This window comes from Coccidioides posadasii, chromosome 3 (genome assembly GCF_018416015.2).
Source record: "Coccidioides posadasii str. Silveira chromosome 3, complete sequence".
Classification (NCBI taxonomy): Eukaryota; Fungi; Ascomycota; class Eurotiomycetes; order Onygenales; family Onygenaceae; genus Coccidioides; species Coccidioides posadasii.
Genome location: NC_089409.1, coordinates 3,969,287 through 3,985,079, shown reverse-complemented (window position 1 = coordinate 3,985,079; position 15,793 = coordinate 3,969,287). Strand labels below are relative to the sequence as shown.

Genomic DNA, 15,793 nt, shown 5'->3' with positions numbered 1-15,793 from the left:
GCCCCCAATGGCTCCCGAAGCACCGCAGTTACCTACGAAATTTCCCTGTTGGTGTAGGGCCATATATTCGTGGGGAGGCGAAACAAAACGTGACTTAGGCTTTGTGGAAGGAGACTTGATCGAATGTCTCAATGCCGGAGATGGATCGTGGTGGACCGGCCGGTTGAAGCGCGATCGACGAATGGTGGGAGTGTTTCCATCGAATTTCGTCAAGGTCCTCGACGAAGGGTTCGTGCCTCTGAGTCGCTCTGTGAGCCCTCTGCCGCTTAGCGCACAAGTCACTCCGTCAAATTCCACTGCTGGCGGACCGAAGAAACAGAAGACGGTCTTCAGAAAGCCATTTCAGGGTTACAAAGAGGTTGTCGGGCCCTCAGGAACGCTGTCCAAGCAATCGACTCCGGTCGAATCGCCTCTGAAAACACCAGTAGCTCAAAAACAATCAATGCGCAAATCACGGGATCCGGATCGCACACCAACAACAAGGCGGAATGAAGCTCCCGCTCGCCCGCCGCCACGTGCTATCTCTCCCGCTCCGCCGCCGCCACCCGTCGCGGAACCCAATGATTCTCCGCCGCCTCCACCGCCGCCTCCTCACAGAATTTTGCATAGACGGTCTGTGTCGCCCCAGCCTCAGTACTATCACCAAATGCAGGATAACTATCCTCCAAGGACTCCGTCTCCTTACCCCCAGTCACCCATCCATGGCAACACTCCATCACCACTGAGGGACGCAATTGAAGACGTCATGACCTCCTTGCATGATATGGGCCTTCATCGTGGCGACCCTTCGCCGGAACCTCCCCGTGGTCGCTCCCCTTTTCAACCTTGGTCTCCGGATGCCTATGAACAAATACACGAACATAGTGCACAAGGCCATGCTGAGCGCCCTCTAACTTCTCTGGGCCTTGGGGGTCATGATCCTTTCCGGGAGCATGATTTTGACTACCAGCAGAATAGTTTCAATCGAGACTATGATGGCCCCCCACAGCTCGGCAATTACGTCGAAAGAATGGAGAGTCGGTTGCGACAACTCCATGCACAGGAAAACAAAGATGAGCTCCATCTTCCACCGCCTTCACCGCCGAAGAAGGATTCTCGGGGGAACGAAGGGTTCATGTCCCAGCGACAGCGATCGCTTAGAAACAGAAAATCCATTAGCGAGCTTAACAGCGCGTATCTTGGACGCACACATACTACGAGATCAACTACGACAAACTCATCGAGCGGTGTCCAAAGTGTCGCAACAAACAGCACCACGAGTACCGGATTAACGAGCCAAAGTTTGATGAGTGGTACGTCGGCCGGGGGGTTTAGCGCCACAAGTGCGGCCAGTTTTGCGCGACGGTCCAAGGTGTATGGCATGTCAAAAGATAGACCCGCAAGTCCATTGAACCGTCCTCTATCCCGAGGGATCTATGGCCTCGAGAGAGGCAAATCTAGCAGCAGTAGGCCGCAGACTCCTTTGACAGGGATATCGTATCATCCAAGCCACGATTCTCGTCAGGGAGCTACTTCAGCAATGGGGTGGTCTGAATATAGTAAGGGAAACGATTCGCCGGGTCTACTTGGGGGCCTTACAACCCCCAAAACAAAGAAGACAGGATTCTTGAAGAAAATCCTCGAGTCGGCAAAAACTGGGGCTGCAACTGCAAGAAGCAACATAGCTTCAGGTCAAATATCGCGACCATCATCCCCCACGAAAAATCTTATCCAGGGTGGCATTTCTTCACTGTCTCCTACTCGACACGGAAAGGATGCTTCAAAAGAGATGGGTATTGGAGCAAACGATTGGGTACAGGTTCGAAGAGATGTCAATCGCGCTACTACTCCCAGCCGAAATGAGCTTATTGAGCGAGCAGAACGTTGCCAAATGATGGAATACCCTGTGATAGCCCCTGTGACTGATCTTCATGAAATCGGGGAAGGAGATGAGGGTATTGATGGTCTGCCAATTGCTGAACCAACTAACTGGAACACTGTGAATCTGCAGCTAGTGGACAAAAGTGCGCGGTTCATCACGAGCTTGCCACCAATGATGAATCCTGTGAGCTTAGCCCAAGGATATGTTTGCCGCCCGTATCGGAGCGATGCACAACGGCTGCGTGCTATTTTTACTTGGGTTGGCGAGAAGATTGCATGGGACGATGATCTAGACTGCGATGTTGATCTGAGAAGGGTCATTCTAATGAAGCGAGGCTGCCCACATGAAGTTGCAGTATTGGTGATGGAAATGTGCGCTGCTGTTGGTATCCACGCTGAGGTTGTCAGGGGGTACCTGAAGACCCCAGGTGAAGTTATAGATTTCGATAGTCTATCGAAGGCAAATCACTGGTGGAACGCGGTTCTTATTGACGGTGAATGGAGAATTATGGATTGCTCCCTGGCCAGCCCGACGCATCCGCGCCGGTCCTTGTATTCGAGTGCGAACTCTCAAGCTGCTGACAGCTGGTATTTCTTGGCACGCCCAATGGAAATCTGCTACAGCCATGTGCCTGTGATGTCCGAGCAACAGCATATTTGCCCTCCCATTGCTCCCGAAATTCTTCTCTCACTTCCATGTGCTTGTCCTGCCTTCTTTAAGAATGGCCTTCACCTGCCAAGCTATGATACCAGTTTAGTCCAGATCAATGGGCTAGAGACGGTACAGATTCGCATTAATGTTCCGCCCGATGTTGAATGCGCTGCAGAGGTCGAAGCCATTGCTTTCGCGCATGACGTGGACGGTGATCGTTTCGAGAGCGGGGACGTGGTAAAGAAGCGAGCGTTGGCGCAGCCGGATTGGTTTCGCGGTCAAAAGCGATTCACAATCAAAGCTGTGTTACCCGGGGACGAGGGTCAAGGCGTATTGAAGGTTTATGCTGGAAAGAAAGGCCTCATGCATTCATCAAAAGATATTCCGCATCCGCTGGCTTTTGCTCTTCCCATCATTCACACTGGTGAGAATCCTCCTTATGACTTTATTCTTCGCCATCCAACACCCCACGCCCAACGACACGACTTATATGTCATACAACCGCAATGTGTCCGACTGGCTATTAACAATACCTTCGTTTTTGCGGTTCGCCAACATCCGGCTTACTCGCCTTCCACAACATCAAGCTTTAGCGAGGTGAGTGGTCGTGTGTCTCCAAACCCGTTTGCCCGACCTTCAAGCTCCCTTAGCATGGTGTCGTCTATAGCTACCGCTTCGAATGCATCCACTACTTCTGCGAGTAGTAAGAGCCACGTGTCGCGTGAGAAGCCAGCAAAACTAGCGGTACAGACACCATCGGGCAAGATTTTACGACTTTCAAGAAAAGCGGACCATATGATTACGACAAGCACGGCAACTGAGTGGGCCAATGATGGTACTCCCGATGGAAGTGTTTGGGAAACGGTTATTAAAGTTAGCGAGCGAGGCGTTTGGAGAGGATTGGTGCTTGCGGATCGGAGTGCTAGGTGGTGCGTTTGGGGGGAATGGGAATGTGTTTGAATCATATCCCTTCGTTCCTCTGGCGTTCGTTTTCTTGATTGAATTTTGTTTTGGAGCGTATTAATTAGCCTTTTGGCGATTGGCGCAAGTGTGCTCCTTACTTGGGATGTACAGGTGGTTTTATACCCCGATATCTTTTCTACATGGTGCAAAAAGTGGATTGTCCTTTTTTCCTTCGCGCGCGGGCAAGTTGACATGTCCATTCCTTATTGTGTTTCAATGTTGTTTCAACCTTTTTTTTTTTTTTTTTTTCCCTTCCTTTGGAAGAAAGAGGTTTGTTGAAATGAGCAGATGACTGAGCACGACCAGATTTCCGCACTCTGTTCAATCTGACATGATAGATGTCAGTTTGGATGGATGGCTTGATGTTGGAGTATGTACCCATGTGGATGAGTGAGTACCATTGGATGATTGTCTTTTCACTGCCGTCCATTTTTGAATCTCGTTCTGTTTTTAGTGGATGAATTCTACCCTTAAGTTCTTGTTATCAATAGCGATTTTAATACAAATTTTGTTTTAGGACGATTACCTTGCAAGGATGGCCTCGCTAAGCTAAGAAGCTGGTAGTTTTGCAAAGGATTTTCCTTCGACGTGTTTCATAACATCATGTCCTTGAGTTATAAATAGGTAGTCGCTGTTGTAGCACGGTGCATATTTCGGCCGGCTAGAAGGTCAAGCTAAACCATTGTTATGAGAGAAATATGCACTTTTACTCCAACTTTCTAGCCATGACATTTCTCAATAACGGGGCGACTTGCTTCCTGCTTTTCGACACATCCATCTGGTTCCATATGCGGATTGAAGCCTGGTCCATGGTTGAATGCGTTTGTATATCAACACTCGGGCACTTTTGCAGCTGAAGCTCATCCACTGCCAACAGTTCGAAGTTTTCCAGACCCTGCAAATGTACCGGGTTGAGAACCCACAGTAGAAATTCACGATTAAACTTGTGTTCCGGTTGAAGAGTGTACGCAGTCATTATGGCAACCACATCAAGATTCCGGGTCCGGGAAAAACCGTGTAATACATCGAAGAACGGCTGAGAGGAGTTGGACTTTCCATCCTCTTGTTCAGCCTTCGAAACAAGCCAAGAAAGCGGCTTCACCACGCTGCATATTCCGATTTTGATATCTCCAGGAGATCCACCCGCTGCGGGGACCTGGTCGATCCAGTCCTTGTAATCTCTTCCCAAGACTTCGTCTATGGTTAGTCTATCAACACTGGAATTCTTCGCTTCGATAATCTGTTGGAAAAACTCGTCACGACTCCAACTGCGGTCCTGCGTTTGCTTGATCTTATTTTCAAGGAATGATACTGCCACACGATCAACATCTGACACTTTATCTTTGTTCGTCATGTTCGTTGTATCCGCAAGTATAGCCGCCAATGCGAGCTTCGCGGCTTGAGACTCGTATATTAAGGCCAGCCCATCGTTGAATTGCGGGGAAGCTGCATCCTTAACCATTTCATTCTGCGCAGGAACGGGGGTATCCTTCCATAGCCCAAGGGATCGTAGCTCACGAACGACGAGAGACGTACAACTTCCTACACCAGTTTGGATGCATCGCATCCCCACATCCGGCGAAACAAACTTTTCGTCGTCGTGGTGGTCAATGCACCCATTCACCGAGATTCGAATATTATCATCATCATCATTATGGGCGGCAGAGATACCCTCAATTCCACGGATACCACTCGCCATTACCGGCAGTGCATTCCAATCGACCATGAACACGTCCATGTCCCGTGGAGCGTCAGACCCTGATCTATTATGGTGGAGTCGCTGTCTCAAATCGGCAATAGTTAAAATATTCTCTTTCAACAACAACCCTTCACCATCCTCGCCTTCATTCGTCGAAAGTTTCAATGCCGTGACGAATTCAGGGCGTAATCTTCCTACTTCCCTACCCGATGGGACATCATGTAAATTGATGATGGGAACATACTGGCGAGAAACTGGATTTGCTCGCTGAAGTATTTTGCTGGAGCTCGCAAAATATGAAAATAAAATGGCGGAGATGATCGAGTCTAGGTCTGCCGAAGGGTTCCCAAGGACGTATGTTACCTGATTTTGTCGAGTCTGCGACAAGGCATAGTGAGAAGCCTGCTTAAGAAACCGAAGCAAGCTCATGGAAGATTGAGGATCCGCAGACATATTCTCGCTGATATCTTAATAGGATCCAGAGCCGAAGTTGATTGAAAAAACATGGCGCCCCCGCCCCGGCCCCGGCCATGAAGTCGAGTCACGTGGAGACCCTGGAAGACCTCCCGTCGCACTGAAATTATGGGAGAGTAAGGCGTGAGATATTAATGATTCCTCTAAGGATAGTAAATAATAATACAATCATCCCATCCATTTCGAATGATCTTAAATCAGCCACCGATATGCTACCGCCCGGTATTCCACCCACTAAGAACAACAACAATAAATAGCCGAGGATCAAATCCCATCACCACTAAATCTAAAGGCAAGGCAAATAGCCCCTGTCAAAGTACCTTGCTGAACTTGAAAATAATTAAAGCCTCGGTTCGTACAAAGGAAGACTGAGAGACACAAGCCGCAGATACCGAACTCCAAGTAATGAAGGGGTTTGCACCGTGCCGTAATCCTATCGCCGTACCATCCAAACAACACGAGACTCCATACCGGCAGATGGGCGCTTCGAATCTGCTGACCGTATAAGATAACACGACAACAAAGCCACTGGAACAATCAGAATAACAACATAATGAGTTATACATATTACATAGATAGAAAAAGAAACACGGGAGAATAAATAAAGCGACCCTAAATGGTTTGAAATATTGAGGAGTAGAGTATGAAGTCATGTATCAAATCAGCTGAGGAATTCATCTTCGAGAGCATTAGTCGCATCGTTCCCGCTTTGCCCGAGACCACCCATGAGACCATTCTCCTGGTGCGCATCGCCCAAACCGTCACGAGATTCGGACATTGAGCGATCCCTCGAGGAACAGTTCTGGGCAGTCTTAAGTGCCTCTAACGCCTCATTTGCGTGGCTAATTTCTTCAACAGGTTCCACATCCTGGTTTGTCAAATCTGCGAAAAGTTCATCCATATTTGGACGTGGACTGCTGCCGAAGGGATTGCTATGATCAATATCAACTCCAACGCCTGCATCATCTTTGGCAAGGTCGGGAGGCGATCGGGATCGCAACGGATTACTGCGATTAAAATCTGGAGGGCTAAACAGTGCCTGGTCAAGTCCAGGATGGCGGGTAGCTGGAGGAGTTGAGGCGAAAGCGGGGGAATGGGAATTGCCATCTTGAGGAAGAAAAGCTCCAGGACCAGTGGTATAGGGAGGACCACCGTCGCTGGTCGCCAGGCTAAATGGATTCGAACCCGAGAACGACGAAGGGGGTTGAGAGGCGGGAATCGGGGGAAGTGTAGGGGGAGTGGTCGTGTTTCCGGCAGAAATAGATCCATGTTCGCCCGTTGGAGTATCCGATCGTTTGAGTGGAGCTGGCTGCAAGGGTGTAGGTCTTCCAGTGTGAGGTTCGGTAGACTTCCTTTTAGGTGGGAACGTGTGATATTTCGTGCGAAGATGAAGAGGAAGATCTTCGGGTTTATCAATCCCAAGCTGAGCCATTAATTTCTGTTGCTTAGTGGGCCTGGGTTTCCGAGTAGAAAGGGATTGCTCTAAGATTGGTGGAGGATCAGGAGCAACCGGTGCCCAGCGATGGATTTCTTGACGGAAATAATTGGTCTCATATGCAAGTAGAACCTCGGCACCTTCGATTTTGCGAAGATAGAAGATCTGTGTTGGAACCTCCTCAGCAGTCGTGCACGTAGAGTTCGTAAACGATCGTATGAAATCTCGGAAAGCAGAGGCCTTATCGATGATCGCTTCCAGGATCTGCTCTTCATCAGGCTGGAATGGAAGGTCCGGAATCTCGGCTTGCCATTCGATAAGGTCTTCTAACTTAGGACGAGCAGCGTCGCGCGGGATCTTAACGCGCCAATCGCAAATTGGACAAGTGTAGCTGTCATACTCTTTCACCTTGCCGCGAGCGATCTTGAGGCATTTGCCGTGATACCTATAACCGGTCAGCATCCAGTGAATAAATACATAACCGAAATGAAGAACTTGAACCCACCATTCATGGCAAACCTCACACTCTATCATCAACCCTGCTTCCTGCTGTCGACAAATGCAAAAGACATCCTTCTTCTTTGAGCGCGTACCAACCCATGAATGAGATTCTCCGCCCTCGGGGGTTGTCTCACGCGATGCAGGTTCCACAGGAGGGCGACATCTATCCTCAAGATCGAAGCAGAAAGAGTTCTTCTTCTCGACATACTGCATGTGCATTTTGAGAATATGAAGCGGCGCATTCGCCTTCCCAAACAATTTCTTGCCTCTCCTCATCCAGTCTTCATGACGTTTCTGCTCCCGCTCGAGGTCAATGGTTCCAGTGGGTTTGCTGTTCAGTTGCGACAGCGACTCCATCAGTTCACGAACGTCTTTGTAATGCGGACGCATTCGGAAATCCGAACTCTTGCTCTTCTCATAGAAGTTGGAGATCTGTTTCTGGGCCTCCCGCTGCTTTGTTAAGATCGCCTCAACTGCGGCCAGCGTTTCAGGACTGACAGGGAATCTAGCAGCCTGCGCAGAAAGAGCCTCAAGTTGTTGATAATGGACAGCTTCAACAGACATAAGCTCTTTCGCTTTTGCTTCCCAAGTCTCACCATGGCGATATAAATCGCGGAAGTGAAGGAGATGTTCATTGGTTTCGGCCAATCCGAGTTCCTCGCCTTGCTTGATAAATTCACGACAATCGTCCAGTGTTTGATACTGCTCTCGTCTTCGCCGAGCTTCGTCATTCCATCTCATTTGCCTTAGAACACGCTCAAGCTTGTCAACTTCGGGCACATCGACATTGAAACTTTTACCAAGCTCCACGAGCTCCTCAACCTCCTGCGTCGAAGTGACGTGTGGATTGCAGAGAACTGCTTGTGCGTCGCCCTGGAATTTCTGTATTTCAGCGACTTTCTCGCGCAAACTGACAATCTGTGGACAGTCGAACGAAAGGTTCTCCGCTTCAGCGAGAAGGGCATGAATCTTATCAATATTGCGCAATTCACGATCGCGTTCCTCCAGTTGCGCAGCTTTCGCAGCATTACCTCTTCGCCAAAGCTTTTCATTTTTGCGACGGTTTTGCTGCTTCCGAGTAATGTAATTATTTGCCTCTTCTACCCATTTGTCGCATCGCTGCACAAAAGTGGCGAGGTCTTGGAGACCAGGGAGATGGTACGGGATCTTCTCACCTTCGGAAAGCAGCGAATGCATCGCCTTTAAAGAAGGCTTCGGTTCGTCTTCCAGAATCCTCTCGAGTTTTTCTCCCCAAGCCTCAGGGATCCGCGCGCGATCCTCTACCTTTTGCGTGCATGCTGCAATATCTTCGTCAGACATCCGATATCGCAAACTATGATTCGGTCCAAGCAGTCGGCGAGAAACATCTTCGTCACAGCAGGTATGGTTATCCGCATGGAGTAGGCAGAGTATTTTTCCCTTCTTATGGCAGCGAAATTGTGTCAGATAGCTGTACACTTTGCAATAGGAGCATTGGTAATCTTCTTCTGGCAAATCGGCGTCTTCCACCACAAGCTTGAAGTCCTCATGTCCTTCACTTTTGTTCTCGTCGGAACCTCTAGGTTCAATCCGTTGCTTCAACTCCTTCTGGCGCGCTAGGAGCTTTGCACGTTGCTCTAACTCTCGATCACACATTCTTCGTAATGCGGGGCCCAGCCACTTAGCTGTTTTTATCGACGTATCCCTAGCGGCGGCCGTGAGTAATAATTCATCATGCGAGAAGCAAGGTTGACGTCTGAACTCTCGAAGACGAGCGACACCGGCTTGACCGAGAGGTTCCCAATCGGCAGGCGCAAAATTGACCGCTTCATTGAAGTTGAATCCGTGGTTGAAACCAGCATGATAAGCCTGGGGGAACGTGATTACAAATTGACCTGCTCGTTGGTCAAGGGCATACACATTAACCCCAGCTTTTTTCAGCTGATCTGGCGGAAGAAGTGTAACCAGCTGGAATAGGAGATCAGGCTGGGTCTCAAAAAGCTCTGGGACAGCTTGGCGCATGGCTTCCTCGAATGCTTCAGCATCTTCGCCGGGGATGCCATACCAGGTCTTGGTCGCGCCGAAATGCTGGTAATTGGCGGAGTAGGAGTAATGATCCTCGTTATGCCAGCAGAATGTCGAGAAACACATCCCAACATATACCCAGGGCACGGTCATTCCCGACACGTCTGATTTAATATGACGGAAGAGTGACTCGCCATGCAGCGGCAGGACGTTCAGATTCCAAGGATCAACGGAATATGGATCCAACGGGTTTCTCTCGACGGTAGGAAAGCCACTTCCATGAGTTGTAGAGTGGATATCCGCCCCATACTCAACTTCCACCGTTTCAGTAAGACTTTCCACGAGTCTCCAGAATTCTCGCTCAACGTCGTCTTCTGTCTCGCGACGATGAGCGTTAAGCACTGGATCGAATGGCATCTTCCCAGAAAAATAGTTCCTTTTGAACGCATCCGCCTTTTCTTGGAACTGTTTTAAAGAGTATATTCCGCCTTCTTCAAAGCCATATTCGCCCGTCCCAACAAGGCATTTCGGGCAATGCCAATCGTAGTTGGGAGCATTGCTAAGAGGGGGATCGAGACAGTGCATATGGTATCCGTTATCGCAACCGTCACAGAGGAGAATCGAAGGGCGATCGTTGCTTTTCCCGCAAGTTTCACATTTCTGAATGCGAAAAGTCGAGTTAGCATGTTTACACAACAAAAATTATCCCTTGGATTATCGGGTGTGCTTACATCGCCGGTTTTTCTATTCCCACCTTTGGGACGAGATTGGGGAGGAGCGGGGCGTAGTAAGCTCATATTTGACCCCGACACTGTCGGAACAACATCTTAAAGCACGTTAACAGTCAGCTGCGGGATATTCATAATCAAGAGAATGCATACCTTTCTTGAGACGCTTGCTCCGCCGGCCATTCGCACCATCGTCTCCATTTTCCGCCTGCGGAGTACCAGCGGCGCTCTCATTGCCCAGCGCCCGTTTCAACGGATAAGAATCATGGCCATTAACTGCAGAGACACGACGAGATTCCGAGTTCTTCGAGACAGTACCGGTATCCGGAGCTCGAGTTGTCGTGCTTTCAGCTCCTTGGTCGGTTTCCTTTTTCACGACCGATGGCCCATTATTAATAGGGACAAAGGAAGTTGTTTTGGGGATACCATTCGCAGGGGCGTTCACGGCGGTAAAGCCAACTGTTATAGGCCGAATCGAGGCTGGTTCGGGAGGCGGAGCTGATTTTTCTGATTTTTCCGACTTTTCCGAGCTTTTACTGCGTTCTAAGGAAGAATTAAGTGCCGCGGATGCTTTTACCGTTGATGACTTGCTACTAGCTCCTGTTGTTCCGTTTACATTCGAGGAAACCTTCTTATTTGGGGGAGACGCCTTCGGAGAGGGAGTAAAAGGACCGCCGTGCTCGATTTCTAGCTGCTGCTGAACGCCCGGCTTTGCGAGAAGGAGGTAGTTTTCGTATGGTTGTAACCAACGCTGATAGGAATTCTTGAGAGACGTGGATAACGACGACATAATCTTTCCGCTATAACCTAAGTCGCGGCCAATTTCCGCCCACTTCTTCAGTTTGCAGACCTGGTCGAAGCCGCCTCGAACTTCGACAGCCTTTTTCAATTTGTAAAGATCAAGCGGGCGCTTGTCAACACTCGGGAAACGCGCTAACGTCGTGCCGTGCTGTCTATGGAACTTCGTTAACTGATCTAGGTAGTTCAGATTCGCTCGAGTTCCTTCCTCACTGTTAGCCTAAGGTCCGAGAGTCGGCTGGGGTTCACGATCCATTGTCTGCATACATACCTCCCTCAACTGAATTAAGTTCTTGTCTACGGGTTCGAAAATGGAAGCGCTGCAGAGGATAGTTAGCGTCACTGAGTTCATCGCGCATCGCAAAGGCTGCAGCTGAGTGAAAGCCTCTGAAATTTCTTTTCTTGTTCCTATTCTTCAAGTGCATTCATACCTCGGTATCAATAGCAAACGGCGGATCCCAGCTATCAGGAGGAATGATCTTGCAAATGCCATACTTCTTTCCTTCGGGTGCAATCTTCCGAATATATTCCATGGGATCCTTAAACTCCTCCTCGGTAGGCCGGAAGGTAGGGGCTTCTGGCAGGCCATGCGGTCTGACTCGTTTTACGGGTTCTCTAACAGCGCTCTGATGACCTCGGCGTTCGACGGTAGAAAGATCCAAGGGCGCAGCCCTTCGAGCGCTGAGCGGAACATTGGGGGCGTAAGGGTGATGGGAGGAATTCGCGATCCGGGCAGAGGAGCGGCTGGTCGATTGGGGATGCTGCGCGGCAGCATTGCCTCCCGTTGACGGCGGAGCCACCATGTCTAAGGTGGTGGGAAGTGCGAGGCGGAGAGGATCAGTGGAGTGTCACGCCTAAGGAGAAGCCCAAGCCGGATGCGAACAACGCATTGGCAGAGTGAGTTTTGGGCGGAACGGAAGAGGAGTAATTGGGGAGAAACAGGTACTCAGCAGGGGAGCAGAATACGGCAGACGAGTTGGATGGAGGACACCAGACGGGGAGAGGCGAGAGTTCGCGGTGAGAAGGCCGGAGCGAGCGAGATCAGCCGAAACGTCGAGGTGATCGGAGGGAAGCGAAGAATACCTCATCAATGGATGAAAATGGGGAGGAGCGATATTAGCCAACCTTGGGTGGAGCCTTCCATAACGGTACGGTATCTTACGCGCTGGTGATGTATTGAAAATTTAGCCAGCTGGTCACGTACGGTAACTACGGTAATAATGCCTTGTCTCGTCCACGGATGCATCGCCGCCACTGCGTCTCCATCTTTGCCATCCTCCAGCGTGCTCGGGGAATAATTACTTCGCGGTGGCAGTAGCAAAGTGTGAAATTTCTACGGATGCCAGTGCAGATGGATGTGCTGGGAGGATCTTCATCTCCGTGCAAAGTTTTCTTGGGGGTTCGGTGTGGTAACAGTTTCAGCGAACTCCATGATGACGCTGCTCTCTTGAGCTTATCTGGCCTGAATGGCCTTCAGAGCGCGCACAGCCGGGCAACCAGCCCTGGCTCACCAAAAACCTCTCTTGAAAGTAGACATAGATGCAATACCACGCGCACCAAAGTTTATCCAAAGCATCATAGGCACTCAGCTGGCTTCGAGAAAGAGTGCGGATTTCCTATCCAAGCCCTTCTCTTGCCATGTCAGCGGTCACCTCTTCCACCCATTCATTATCAATATCAACATCTCCCACCTTAAAGTGACTAACTTCCTTATTGTTCTCCGTGCACCCTGGCATGCAAGGTTGCTTTCAACATTGATGCCTGCAGAGTACCACCCTGGAGCTGCTAGTTATGTATGTGCCGAAGATAAGTACCTAGCTCAAGGTACCGATATACCCAGTAGCTACAGTATAACTTATAGGCTTATCCGTCCGCGATCCTTGGACAGGTTCTGCCGCTGGCGTGTCAAAGCAAGAGTAGGAGAGAAATTGAAATAGACTATTCAGGGGAGAAACCTGTGTTCAGAGAGGGCAAAAAAAAGCTCCGAGGCATAGAGGCTGAGGATTGTGAATATCAAATGCCAGCGAACGCCGTAAAATTACCTACCATCCGAGAGTGGTTTTCCACAGAGCCAAGTCTGATTGACCGGGTAACAAACAGATCATTGACGTGGTTCGTGTTGAATTGATAACCTGCATAAATGCGCAGCTGGTTCTGCTGAGCTTGTATGATTAGGCGGGAAGAGGGGAAAAAAAAAAAGAAAAAGAAAAAGAAAAAGAAGGAAAGCAAGCACAATCCGATATTCCATAGCAATGGCGTCAGTGGTTTTCCTCGCTCTTCTTGGAGCTGCGGACGAACAAGCTCCAGGCTTAAAAAAAAAAATAGCGGAACACCCGACTTCCCACAGATCCCGCGAAAGTACGATACAGCCCTTGAGTGTGACGTAAGTAACCCGGTATGGGGCGGTATTTGGCGCTTAGGGTGTGACCTGAGTCCCCCGTCATCCTGGCACCCTTCGAACGATTTCGTCGATCCAGGCACCTCTTGGCGACAAGCCGCCGTCTGGTCTTCGCTCAGAGCCGGGGCGGAGGGCCCTTCAAGAGGTGCCAGATCGAGCTTGGGAGAAACTATGAGAGGTAACCTAGAGGGATATTCTCGTGGTTTGATAGAAGTGCAGCAGGAGGACCTGATAATTTGGGGAAATGAGCGCGAATGCCGCTCTCTTGCAGATACGGCGTACATGCTGTCATCATACGACTGAGGCTACTGTGCTTGCAGCCAATGTCAATCGAGATCCCAGGGACGGAGTAACAGGCGGCGAGAGACTGTGTTGCAAGACCTCAAAGGCTCGCTGTTTTTAAGCTGCCATCGCCATCCATGCATCATTTCCGGACATGGAAATGTAATGCGGCATTCTGTGGCATTCTCCTCCATTCTCCGTCCTCTACCCCAGCAGCTGTTCGTCAACACAGATAATCCTCTTCTCTGCATGCTTTTATCGGCCAAAGGCGCAGTTAAGGTTGGGAGTGGCTTCCAGGAGACCGGGAATTGGCAAAACTGATGTTCCGTCCACTGTCCAATCAGGATCCTTGATGGATGGCCGTGCTGCTTTTGTTTATCGCAGCAGCTTGCTTGTTATCACCGACAATCACATACCTAGGGCTACATGGTTAATTTCAAAAGCATTTATCACTCTGTGGGAGGACTTGGTTAATCAAGCTGTGTAACTATTTGCTGTGACTGAGTCATACCAAAGATTTTGAAGACATTTGATGCGCACATCTCAAGGTGGATGAGACATGCCAGGAGCGCACAATACCAGTCCTCACTGATTAGATCCACTGGCAACATAAAGTATCCTGCCTCTAGCATTGTTGAAAACATCTAACATCAAACTGGGAATGTATTCGGAGCCTGATTCAATGGGACATACACCCTCATACGAACCACCATCCCAGGAGGCTGTCAAACCGATACCAGCATTCTATTGCGCCTACTTGCTGCGGTCAACTGTCAGACACGCCAGTCTCTATATTGGATCTACCCCCAACCCTGCAAGGAGGCTGGCACAACACAACGGCCTCATACAAGGCGGCGCCAAAAGGACGCATAAAGTCTCCCTCAGGCCATGGGAGATGGTCATGCTCGTGAGCGGCTTTATGAGTAGAACGGCGGCACTGCAATTCGAGTGAGTTTGTTGCTTTCCCTCTTGCGAGGGGATTTTCCTCCGTCTCTCAGTCTGGCAAATACATGATCTGAAACATACTCATCTGATCTACTTGGTATCTTTATCTAGGTGGGCATGGCAACATACACCAAGTTCTCGTCATGCCGACCACGAAGATGATTCATCGCAGCCTCCTGTGCGGATATATCCCCGTTCAGAAAGGCGGGCCAAGCGCTCCTCTCGTCCTCGCTCATCTCTGAAAAGCATCCTGAAATCCTTACATCTCTTATTACGCTCGCCCTACTTTTCTGTCTGGCCACTAGAAGTCCACTTCTTCTCAGCCGAGATTTATCGTGCATGGCAGGGTTGTTGCCAGCTGCTAGACAATTTAATTCCAGACTCCATCAATGTCGTCGTGGACCAATATATCGAAAAACAACGAGACGGGACTAAACCATTCGATTCTCTCGACATCAAAAATGCAAAGCTCAAAAATTACTTTGCCAAGGCTGAGTTTCTTCTTGATAAGCACGTTATCCCTTGTGGCATTTGCAACCAAAAGCTGAATCTGGAAGACGACCTGATAGCCATCTGCCCGCACGAACAATGCAATTGCGCATCCCACATACTTTGTCTCTCATCTAAGTTCCTTGAGATTGGGAATGCGCCAAACAGAATAATTCCCATGAACGGGAAATGTCCGAGCTGTAGTTCAATCATAGAATGGTCCATCTTAATGAAAGAGATGACTCTGAGGATACGGGGCAAAAGGACTGAGACGAAAAGTCGTTCTGGAAGGCTAAAAAGAAATGGAGGTGTTCCCTTCATAGACTCAGCTTACCCCGGTTCAACGGGATCCCGGGATAAGTTCTCTGATTTCGACGCGACGGACAAGTTCGACCAAAGTGAAGATAGCTGGGGCCCAAAGCTACGCGTTATTGAAGAAGAGCTTGGGCTGCTGTCTCTTGAATCGCCGGAAAAAAGGTGCTCCTAGGTCAAGACGCACCAATCTCAACGGTACGTCTATGTGAGGCTGAAAAGCGGCGACAAATGATGATGCAGAATGGGAAGA

At 49.5% G+C, this 15,793-nt stretch overlaps 4 protein-coding genes across 4 annotated transcripts; 2 read left to right on the top strand and 2 right to left on the bottom strand.

The window, feature by feature from the left end:
• Positions 1–7: 7 nt before the first annotated feature.
• CYK3 (cytokinesis protein 3) lies at positions 8–3,709 on the top strand (the record flags this gene model as incomplete). Its single annotated transcript, XM_003069785.2, has 1 exon — positions 8–3,709. One exon carries the CDS (start codon positions 8–10, stop codon positions 3,470–3,472), a length of 3,465 nt encoding a protein of 1,154 aa, XP_003069831.1. The 3' UTR covers positions 3,473–3,709.
• A 472-nt stretch (positions 3,710–4,181) lies between these two features.
• Positions 4,182–5,627, bottom strand: PPX1 (Exopolyphosphatase; the record flags this gene model as incomplete). Its single annotated transcript, XM_003069786.2, has 1 exon — positions 4,182–5,627. The coding sequence occupies one exon, from the start codon at positions 5,625–5,627 to the stop codon at positions 4,182–4,184; it is 1,446 nt and encodes a 481-aa protein (XP_003069832.2).
• A 141-nt stretch (positions 5,628–5,768) lies between these two features.
• On the bottom strand, positions 5,769–12,135 carry D8B26_006216 (uncharacterized protein). Its single transcript, XM_003069787.2, has 6 exons — positions 11,546–12,135; positions 11,386–11,434; positions 10,470–11,318; positions 10,320–10,414; positions 7,589–10,248; positions 5,769–7,528 (listed from the first exon to the last, which is right to left on the bottom strand). Exons 1-6 carry the CDS (start codon positions 11,915–11,917, stop codon positions 6,310–6,312), a joined length of 5,244 nt encoding a protein of 1,747 aa, XP_003069833.2. The 5' UTR covers positions 11,918–12,135; the 3' UTR covers positions 5,769–6,309.
• A 2,320-nt stretch (positions 12,136–14,455) lies between these two features.
• Positions 14,456–15,715, top strand: SLX1 (Slx4p interacting protein; the record flags this gene model as incomplete). The annotated part of the gene is made up of 2 exons (XM_003069788.2): positions 14,456–14,742; positions 14,851–15,715. 2 exons carry the CDS (start codon positions 14,456–14,458, stop codon positions 15,713–15,715), a joined length of 1,152 nt encoding a protein of 383 aa, XP_003069834.2.
• Between the last annotated feature and the right edge of the window lie 78 nt (positions 15,716–15,793).

Excerpts from the sequence above, each read along its gene's own strand:
- D8B26_006216 (XM_003069787.2), bottom strand. The coding sequence starts at position 11,917 with ATGGTGGCTCCGCCGTCAACGGGAGGCAATGCTGCCGCGCAGCATCCC. Across the intron at positions 10,415-10,469 it reads GAGCAAGCGTCTCAAGAAAG|ATGTTGTTCCGACAGTGTCG; the intron begins GTATGCATTCTC and ends ACGTGCTTTAAG. Across the intron at positions 10,249-10,319 it reads GGAATAGAAAAACCGGCGAT|AAATGTGAAACTTGCGGGAA; the intron begins GTAAGCACACCC and ends TTTCGCATTCAG.